The 10852-nt window shown below is 45.6% G+C and overlaps 1 protein-coding gene across 1 annotated transcript; it reads left to right on the top strand.

Moving 5' to 3' along the window:
• The first annotated feature begins 201 nt into the window (after positions 1 to 201).
• Positions 202 to 1583, top strand: LOC112890294 (very-long-chain 3-oxoacyl-CoA reductase 1-like). The gene is made up of 3 exons (XM_025957208.1): positions 202 to 541; positions 626 to 914; positions 1074 to 1583. The coding sequence occupies exons 1-3, from the start codon at positions 214 to 216 to the stop codon at positions 1474 to 1476; spliced, it is 1020 nt and encodes a 339-aa protein (XP_025812993.1). The 5' UTR covers positions 202 to 213; the 3' UTR covers positions 1477 to 1583.
• Positions 1584 to 10852: the final 9269 nt, after the last annotated feature.

Genomic DNA, 10852 nt, shown 5'->3' with positions numbered 1-10852 from the left:
AACCCATGGATAGTAGACTATATTGTTACGTGCTACAGCATGCGCATGCATTATATAGAACACAGTTACACACATTTCATGTACAAGCAGCCACCCACGGCTTCGCCTATATACATGGCTTTCTCTGGCTGCCACTGCTGCACCGTCACAGAACTAGAGTAGCTGCTGCAGCTAGCTAGCCTGCAGGAGCAGAGAAGCAGAGACGACGAGACGATGGACGCGCCGGTGTGGTTCATCTCGCTGGCCTGCCTCGGCGCGCTGTACGTCGTCGCCCTCTGCGCCCGGCCCCTCGCCTACCTCGCGCTCTGCCTGCGCCGGTCAAAGGACCTCCACCGCTACGGCTCCTGGGCCATCGTCACCGGCCCAACGTCCGGCCTCGGCCGGTCCATGGCCATGGAGCTGGCGCGCCGGGGCCTCAACCTCGTGCTCCTCGACCTCGACGCCGCCAACCTCCAGGAGACCTCCCAGGCGATCGAGGTCTGCCACGCCGTGAAGATCAAGACCGTCGTGCTCGACCTCGCCCTCGTCACCACCCCTCAAGGTGGTCATCAGTTCGATCAGCTGATCCTGCGTCCTCATGTGTGATCTCTCTACTGATCAATGATGAGCTTTGGTGTTGGTGCAGGCGACGAGGCGATCCGGCGGCTCCGGGAGGCGATCGCGGGGCTGGACGTGGGGCTGCTGGTGAACAACGCAGCCGTGAACACGCCCGGCGCGGTGTACCTGCACGAGGCGGACATCGAGCGGTTCGTGCGAATGATACGGGTGAACCTGTGGGGGCTGACGGAGGTGACGGCGGCGGTGCTGCCGCGGATGCTGGCGCGGGGGAGGGGCGCCGTCGTCAACGTCGGCTCGGGCTCCACGGTGGCCGTCCCGTCCTTCCCGCTCTACACCGTCTACAGTTCCACGAAAAAGTACTAAACCTTATTCATGGCTCACACTTGCTCAACAGTGCACACACACATCACAAAAGTGTTTCTATTTGTAGCCAGTACTGGCTGGTGCGAATCTTAGCTTCTTGGTAGCCATACGACTGATACTGAATGTTGTGTTGGCTCCAATCCAACCTGCAGGTATGTTGCTCGGTTCTCCAGATGCCTTTACGTCGAGTACAGGAGCAAAGGAATCGACGTCCAGTACCAGGTTCCGTTCTACGTGCACACGCGCATGCTGTCGAGCGCCGTGAAGGCGAAGCTCCGGCCGTGGTTCGTGGCGACGGCGGACGAGTACACGCGCACGGCGGCGCGGTGGATCGGGAGCGGCCCGCTGTGCGTGCCCGGCGCCGCCCAGAAGCTCCAGTGGTGCCTCACTGGATTCGTCCCCGACTGGGCCCACGACTGGTACCGGATCCGCCTGCACCTGCAGCACAGAGCCGTCACCCGGGGCGCTCGCCGGGCCGTCATCCCCGATGGCGGCAGTTCATCACGGGGTCAGTTGATCGCCATCGGCAATTCATCATCAGGGGGGCCAAATTAAAGGTCAGGGACTAATTGGCAGGGCCCCGGCCCTATCTGCCTTAAGTTGTGGTGGTATAAAGTTTAACAGTGACATATAATATCATGCAAATTGAATAAGGTGGTGATGTTGCTCAAGTTATACACATGTGCCCTTAGTCTTTTTTTTTGTTTGTCTCGTTGGATGCAAGTGCTGGATAATCGCACAAGTAGATGTTGATGTTGCTGTGGCATGGAATTTGCAAACAAAGCGTGATGGATATATATTAATCTTAATGATATTCTGTTAATGCGATAACAATATGACTTTTTCCTTTTCCTTTCTTTTTTTAAAAAAAGAGGCACTCAGTATAGTACTATGAGAAGACGACACAACAGAGATGTACAAACAACACAGAGAAAATGATAAAAAATTAAGAACACTCATAACCACGCAGTTAGCACCGAGCTGCTCAGCGCTCGCCATCTTCCATCCCTTTTTCTTCTTAATTAGTTTCTCCTTAGAAGCATGCAGCTCGTTCTCTATAAACGAATTCCACCGACCGTTGTGATTATAAACGAAGTGCTGTAAATACCGGTTTTTGAATCGTTTGTCATAACAACCTCCCATTGTAGTAATCAACTAATCATGCTTATACGGAGGAGTTGTCAAGAGCTGTTTACAACAAGGGTTCCATGCAAACCTCCTGTGGTGAGGAGTTTCGGAGCAATGTGTAAGTTCTTCAAAAGGAACTCATATACTGGTGTTTATTTTTGCATTATCTTTTTTTTTTGAAATGAACCGGCAGAAGAGCTGCATGTTATATAGAAGGAGAAAAAAACAAAAAAAAAGGTTAGAGATACAAAACTGCATACTGTACAGGACGCCGCCTACTCACGCCGCCAGAGAAAGAGAAGAAAAAACTTTGAGCTCAACACTTAAACTTTGCTCACTAAACTAGCCAAGTGCTTTGCTCCAGCAAGACTCCAAGTCGAAATCTTTGTTGTGACCATGAAAGAAGGTGCCTTGAGCGATAAAAAATCCGTGCATTGCGCTCTTTCCAAATCTTCGAGCAGCAGATAAGGATGATTAGAGATCTAATCCCCTTTCGCGATACTCCCATTGTCCTTGCTAGTGCCGTACACCAGGCGTGGACTGACTCTGTCGGCTCCCAGTTGGTAGGAAGCAGTGGTGGTGCCGCTATCCAGCTAGCAAGCTCAGTTCAAATACGCCTCGTAAATCTACACTCAACGAAGAGGTGGTTTCCGGTCTTAGGTGCTCTTCGGCACAGCGAGCACACCGGGTTGTGAGGCCAGCCTCTCGAGTGTAGTCTGTCAGCCGTCCAAAGTCGATTTTGAATCGCTAGCCAGCTGAAAAACTTGCATTTCGGAGGCGCCCAGGCTGTCCAGATAATTTCACTGAAGTTTGTACTACTCGTACCCAAGAATTGTGCATGATAGGCTGAGCTTGCCGAGTATTATATTGCTTGGATTCAGTTAGCTTCCAAGTGATTTCGTCCTGTACGCCTGACCTCAATTGTATTTGCCACGCCTCTGACCAAACCTGCACGAACTCGGCGAAATGACAGAGCTGAGAAGGATGGGTGCTGAAGATCAATGTCTCTGATCCAGGTGTTAGCATGTAGAGCTTCATGTAGCGTTCTGTTCTTTCTCTTTGAAATTTTAAAAACTGATGGTGCCACATCCCTTGGTCTGCGGCCTTGCATCCATGCACTGTCCCAGAACTTTGTTTTCCTCCCATCCCCAATTATAATAGTGGTTGCTTCTTGCGAACAGTGTAAGAAAACGTGGAACGCTACACTAGTGCAAACAACAATTTAACCACGCTTGCACAGGATTACTTGCGAGTCGAGGATCATGGATCCTGTACCTTCCCGTCGCGCGGCGCAGCGGAAGACTTGGTGAAACGTGAGTGGTCGATATAGTCGATGTCGGGAAGTAGTCGTACGGCCTAACGTAGTGCGCAAACGAGCAGCACCTCCACAACAGTCCACACGTACAGGACACGAACAGCAAACCAAATGTAGATGTGCTAGCACCTACACAGGTATGAATCCTTTCTTGGACTCATTCATGTTGAACCATTTCAACACCTTGTCTATGTACATGCTTTGGCTTAATCCAATTAGCCTCTTAGACCTATCTCTATAGATCTTTATACTAAGTATGTAAGATGCCTCTCCAAGGTCCTTCATAGAGAAACTCTTACTTAGTGAAGCCCTTACTGATGTAGCACTGGCCCGATCTTCCGATACGTATGATAGTTTTGATTGGTGGAGAACTCAACGTTGGCGATCCGCGCTTCTAATCAGACATGATTCGAACCCCTGCAACTGTTACACCGCTGCTCTGTTGGTTATCAACCAAGCATAACTTGATTGACCTCGCCAAGAAGGCTAATCCTACAAGCGAATCGAAGAACACAAGCAAGAAAGTATAACCACGCAATCTGAATTTGCGGATGTGTATGAAGCAAAAACAAGTATGGGGTTCAAGCTCTGATCACAAATGGACTAATCGCTACAGCGGTGAAGAACAAGAACGGGGGCCTGATTCACTGCAAAAGGACTCGACGTCATAGTTAGAATGAAAATGTCTATTTCTTAATGGAAAACTAGAACTAAACAAAATCCAATTCCTAATGTGGTGGCTTCTACTGAGTTTATACCGAAGAGGGGACGTCCTAGGGTTGAGGGTGACCAGGTGGGGGCATCCTCAACCAGGGCTTAAGGCCCGACACGATACAAGGCCGACTTGCCCCAAAATAAGTGATGCAGCACCTTGTCATGGTCACACAGAATGATCCATGAATCTTCTGGAGCTTAGACCAGAACCAAAAGAAAGCTTTAATCATCTTCTTTCCAACGCATCAAAGAACATCTCGTTTCGATGTTGTATGAAGGAGATATCAGTGTTTCCGTTCAGGGTGGTCAGCTGAGTCCGAACCGGACGTGAAGACCAAGATGGAGACGACTTGTAACTCGTAGAAGACCAAATTTCAGGTGTATCTAGTATGGTGATATCCTCATCACTTACATCCTCCAACATAGGAATATCATTTCCGATCAACAGTATGTCATCCACATATAGGATCAGAAATACAAGTGCGCTCCCACTATTTTTCTTGTAAACACAAGGTTCTTCTGAATTTTGTGAGAAGCCAAACGATTTGACCACCTCATTAAAACGAAGATTCCAGCTCCTAGATGCTTGCTTTAGCCTGTATATAGACTTTCTAAGCCTAAATACATTTCTAGCATTTTTGGGATCAACAAAACTTTCAAGTTGTGTCATGTACACATCCTCGCTTAGATTTCCATTCAGGAAAGCCGTTTTAACATCCATTTCCCATAGCTCGTAGTCATAATACGCGGCAATTGCTAGAAGGATCCGGACAGACTTTAGCATAGCGACGGGCGAAAATGTTTCATCATAATCAACTCTTTGAATTTGATGAAACCTTTTGCCACCAATCGTGCCTTATAGATGTGAACATTTCTATCAGTGTCTATCTTTTTCTTGAATATCTATTTACACTCAACGGCTCTCATGCCATCGGGTGGATCAACCAGGTTCCAAACCTGATTCTCTCTCATGGACTACAATTCAAATCGCATGGCATCAAGCCATCTTTCAGATTTCGGTACCATTACTGCTCTGTCTAGTTCTTGGGTGCATCGTTGTGCAACAACAATATGTCGTGCTGCCCTGTAGTTAGTAGCGCGTACTTCGAATTCAGGCAGCACACCCTAATGGATCTTCATGGTTCGGGCGCACAAGTTTCGTCAGTGACATTCACTATCTCAACTTGTTGTGACTCCTCAGGGGAAGCTGAAACATATTCAGGCGTCTCTCGAATTTCTTTGAGTTGTACTGTGCTCCTACTAGCTTCTTTTGAGAGAAACTCTTTCTCAAGAAAAACCCCATTACGAGTGACAAACACTTTGCGCTCATGGGATTAAAGAAATAATATCCTTTGGTTTTCCTAGGATATCCCACAAAGACACATTTGTCTAACTTTGGCTCTAGTTTAGTGGACATCAAACGTTTCGCATATACATCGCAACCCCAAATCTTTAAGAATGACAAATTGGGATGCTTCCCAGCCCATATCTCATATGGAGTCCTATCCACAAATTTAGTTGGTTCCCTGTTTAGGGTAAATGCAGCAGTTTCAAGAGCATAGCCCCAAAAATACAATGGAAGGTCAAACAGCTCATCATTAACCTTATCATGTCCAAAAGGGTTCGGCTTCTCCTCTTAGACACACCATTCCACTATGGTGTTCCAGGTGGAGTAAACTGTGGAACAATTCCATAATTCTTTGGATGATCGCCAAACTCCTGGCTCTAATATTCGCCCTCGCAATTTGATAGCAGAAACTTAATCATCTTGCCAGTATGATTTTGTACTTCATTCTGGAACTCTTTGAACTTTTCAATAGATTCAGCCTAGTTCTTCATAAAGTAGACGTAACCATATCTACTTAAGTCATCATTGAAGGAAATAAAGTACTGATATCCACCTCTTGCAATTTTATTCATCGGGCCACATACATCAGTATGTACTAGGCATAATAAATCACTTGCCCTCTAACTTTGACCAACAAAGGGGGATTTTGTCCTTTTTCCAAGTAGGCATGACTCGCAAGTCTCAATTGATTCATAATCAAAAGAGTCGAGAAGACCATCTTTATGGAGCTTCTCTAAGCTTTCTTGCCTATATGGCCTAAGCGACAATGCCATAAGTAGGTCGGATTCAAATCATTTGGGCGAGCTCTCTTAGTATTAACGTTATTGATTTCTTTACTTTCCAGGTCTAGAACATAAAGCCCATTCACCATAGGACAACTTCCATAGAACAAGCCTTGCATGAAAATAGAACAACATTTGTTCTTTATTACAAAGTCATAATAACCATCATACTCCAAACATGAAGAGGAAATAATATTCTTATTAAGTGCAGAACACAATAACAATTATTTAGTTCTAGCACTAATCCTGAATATAGCCTTAGTGGATATGTGTCCATCGCCAATGCAACAACTTTTACTCCATTTCCAATGCGCAAGTCCACCTTGCCTCTTGCAAAGCGCTTAACTCTTGTGAACCCCTGCAACAACTTGCAAGTGTGAATCATCGCACCGGTATCAAATACACAGTCGTTATTAGAACAAGTTGCAAGATTAATTTCAATAACATTTATACCTTTAGCAGCCTTGTTCTTTTTGACCTATTCCAGGTACTTTGCGCACTTCCTCTGCCAATGTCCGGACTCCTTACAGAAGTGACATTCATCTCCTGCCTTCTCCTTGCCTTTCTTCTGAGCGAGAGTCTTACTCTCCTCAAGTTCCATGGCCTTAGTGAAGCGCTTACGTTTCTTTCCACCCTTCTGTACAGTCATCACATGATCGGGAGTTTTCCTAAGACTATCTTCTGCCTTCTTAACTAGATTGTCATCTAGTGGGGAGCCTAGTCCCCCTAGTGACTCAACATGACCAATCATATTGATCAAGTGAGGAATCACCGGTTCCCCTTTTGCAAGCTTGGATCCAAACAGGGCCTTCAAGGTTCCTCGCTTGGTTCTCAAACATTCCCTTCAACCTCACGATCATATCATGTGGGTTAGTGCTCTCAAACTTCTTTTGGAGCTCGGGACTCATACAAGAAAGCACTAAACATTGTACGTCAACAGCATCATCAGAATGCTTCACATACTGTCAGTATTGAGCCATGTTGTGTCCAACACCTTCTGGCTCTTCCGGGTAGGGTTGCTCAATCACGTGCTCCTTTTTTTCTTGCTTGAGAACAATTCTCAAGTTTCCGAACCAGTCCATAAAGTTAGTTCCATTCAGTTTCTTTGTCAAGAATAGTGTGCAAATTGAAGCTTGATGAGCTAGATATCTGCAACAGAGATATATGCAAGGACTAGCACTACCTTCATTAACGTTTATAACAAAAAGGATTTTTCAACTGTTATGTTTTGCTAACGACCCTCCAACGTTGCATAACGGGACGAGATCCAACATTTTCTACGAAACTAGTGAGCTTTAGCATCACTGCTAGCATCATCCTATGCCATTCTCATTTGTTGGGTGGCATCATATGCCCCGGCTCTCAACTCTCATACCCTGAAGCCTAAGTCCGACTTGATAGTTTCGTCAAGTAAACCAATACTATGTTGTGGTGTCCGACACCACCCTATAGATCGATGTAGAAGATAACACCCTGTTTTGGCAGACCTGCCACAAACTAACAAGAACCAATAGGTGCAGCTGTTGGAAGGGTATCTAAAACTCAATTTTTTTTCACGAGGGATTCATCATAGGCATTTAATTAATACGATAAGCACAACCATATTGTGACAGCACGGCCTTTTTCTTCATCAGCAATGAAAAATCAGCATGCTTGTGGATGAGCGTCGATGAACATGAGCACGTGCACCTCCATGTGCCGCCTCTTGTTGGTTAGCATCCGGTCGTCGATCCAATACCAGTGATCTAGTGATCTGTTACATTTATTTTTGAACTATTACAAACTAATAGGAAAAATAAAATGGATTACATCACAGAACATGGATCACAAGTCGGTACACAAACCGATAAAATAACATCCTCAACCCAGCTGTAAAAACTTGCAACATGTAGGCCACACAAATTATTACACACAGATCATTACATGATTTTGAGGCCATACTGTCACATCATTCTCTGCAAAAATGAGTTAGGCATTTCTACGAATTGATGTAATGCGTATTTTCGCAATGCACAATTAATCCCGTCAGCCGGTGACAGATAGGACGGATTTTCGAGCGCCGTTAACAATTAACGAGCACGACGTTTCCACCGGCATAGCCAAAACACAGCATACCAACCACTTGGCTACACAAACTCGCAACCTCGTGGTCAGCCTCGTGACGCTCGCGCTCCATGATAATTTGATGGCGAGTTAGCCAATCACATAATTGAGGAAGTAAGAATGGAGTAAAGCAATCCGATTCGCACGTATCGCTACTCAGTAAAACAATCCGTTCTGCAACTAAAAGCACAAATTTTAGATGCAAAATCAGCACAACGCAAGCACGGCTCTGATACCACTGTAAGAAAATGAGGAACGCAACACTGGTGCAAACAACAATTTAACTGTGCTTGCACACTGTTGAGGCAAAAATCGACGACCGGCTTCCTATGTGACCCCCACATGAGGACCTATGAGATTTGCTTTCCTCCGGCGCAGGCTCCAAAATAGCTTCGCGTAGGTCTTAGGCGTACCAGTCAATTTGACCTGCAATTGATAAGCGATAAGACAACATTAAATACTAGAATGTATCAGCTGGTATTCCGAATCATTCTGTAGTGTATATCGGCCAAAGGTCCGATATAAACAAATAGGTAATCGGCTAGAGTTAGCCGATTCGATTGTCAAGACAGTATTGATTTTACTTAATAATGCCTGGTAAACAATACCTAGATCTAAATCTTATCGGCTATGGTTGATGTGATAAATCAAAACAATGAAACTGCAGTAAAAGCGATAGATAACTCAAATCTAAGCTGAATAATCATGATAAAAGCTAAACTAAACTAGACTAAACGAATTAGTTGTCACACCCTAAAATATTTAATTTTAGGATGTGAATATCTTTTAGAATGTGTTCATACTTCTTTAGGGTTTTTTGAGAATTTTCTAGATTTTTCTGGCAATTATTTAAATTTATGCTAGAGCTAGAACCAATTTTTATTTGGAAGGCTCTAAAATTATTTTTTATGAGTTCCAAATATTTTATTTGGATTCCTCGTGACCCAAATTACCTCCCAAGTTTTCCTCAGAATTTTTGGAATTCTTCCGGATATATTTTTCATTGTTTAAAATATTTATCTAGACTTTTCTACATTTATTTTAAGCTTAAAAATATGTTCTGGAAAATATTTCTATTTTGATTTTCATCGCAGTCGGACCGAGCCGTATCTCGTTGTACGTCCTTTTAACCTTATCCTCTCTGAATCCTGAAGATGCCCCATCGAGCTCCTGATTCTCTAACTTTTCTCCCCGATCAAGTCACGCTTGAAAATGACGCCTCGTGGCTCATCTTCAGTGTTTTTTCGATGATGTTCGATCACCGTCAGCCCCAAGGACTCAGCCTGATCCTTTCCTTCCCTTTTCGCGCTCCTGAATAAATCGTTCGTGTTCAACCAGCGCTGTCATCTCGTTTTCATGTTCGGCCCTCACCCGAACCTGTTTTGGCCCATAATCGAACTCGCTCGGCCATTCTCGTTTCCTCTTTCCGTTACCTCTTCTATCCTCTCTTTGCTCACTAAATTGTAGGACCCGCTGGTCAGCCCAATCTCGCCTCCCGTGGGCAATCCGGACTCAAGAACGAGTCCTAGCCCGGTACACCGCCGCATCCTTATCCTCATCCGAGTTGGAGCCTAGCATGATATCTCCAGGTCTATTTAAACGCGTTCTGCACCTCCTGTTTCTCGGTAGCCGGCCCTAATTTTCTCCCCTGCATTGTCTTCCTTCTGCTGCCGCCGTCGCCCGCCCCCAGCCACGGGCGCCACTGTTTTCCCTTGAACCAGGACCGCATCCTTCTGCCCAGCGCCCAGCACCAGCCCCTCCCTCTCCCAAGAAGCGCTCCTGCCCAGACTTGCCCAGCGCCGCCCCCTCCCTCTCCCCAGAAGCGCAGCCGCACCAGAACCTCCCCGGCGCCGCGCTCTGCGGCCCCCTGCACGCCATGGCCCTGCTCCTCCCTCTGTGCCGCGCCACATCCCCCTCCTGCACCGCCCTGATGTCCTGCAGTGCCGCCATGAACAGAACAAAAACCCAGGAACAGAACAGCACAACCATCACGACTTCCTCCGCAAAATTTGATCACCACGGTGCATCTCCGCGGTAAGTAAGGTATGAAATGGAATCCCCTCGTCGTCCACTTTCATTTGCCCCACTCCTTGCGACCTCTCGTGCCCTAGAACGACAGGAATTTGAAGAACAGTACCCGCCGTCACCATTGCTGCCTGATTTGAGCTTTTACAATTTAGTCCCTGGAGAATTCTATAATTATCGTGTAATTTTCTGTGTCTTGCGAAAATTTCAGAAAACCCCCTGGATCTATTACATCTTCTCAATCCAGCCCCACCATAGAATTTTTCAGATCTAACCCTGAACTTTTCCTATTTTGCAAGCACTTTTTCATGTGTCTTGCAGATCTTTCCTGCTAACCCCTGAAACCTATAGTTAATTACGTATAGGTCCCTACAACACTGTTTTATGCGCAGTTTCCGCGTTTTAGATCCGTTTCGATCCGTTCTTTTTGCGTTAGTCTTCTAAAATATTAAGCTATCACTTAGTAGTGTTGTTGTACCGTAATTCCTATTTTTAAAATTAGATATCAATTTAATT

Source organism: Panicum hallii, chromosome 4 (genome assembly GCF_002211085.1).
Source record: "Panicum hallii strain FIL2 chromosome 4, PHallii_v3.1, whole genome shotgun sequence".
Lineage (NCBI taxonomy): Eukaryota > Viridiplantae > Streptophyta > Magnoliopsida > Poales > Poaceae > Panicum > Panicum hallii.
The sequence above is the reverse complement of the archived record's forward strand: the minus strand, read 5'-3'. Positions and strand labels throughout refer to the sequence as shown.

Coding starts and splice junctions, on each gene's coding strand:
- LOC112890294 (XM_025957208.1), top strand. CDS start 214: ATGGACGCGCCGGTGTGGTTCATCTCGCTGGCCTGCCTCGGCGCGCTG. Junction 542..625: donor CCTCGTCACCACCCCTCAAG/GTGGTCATCAGT, acceptor GTGTTGGTGCAG/GCGACGAGGCGATCCGGCGG. Junction 915..1,073: donor GTCTACAGTTCCACGAAAAA/GTACTAAACCTT, acceptor TCCAACCTGCAG/GTATGTTGCTCGGTTCTCCA.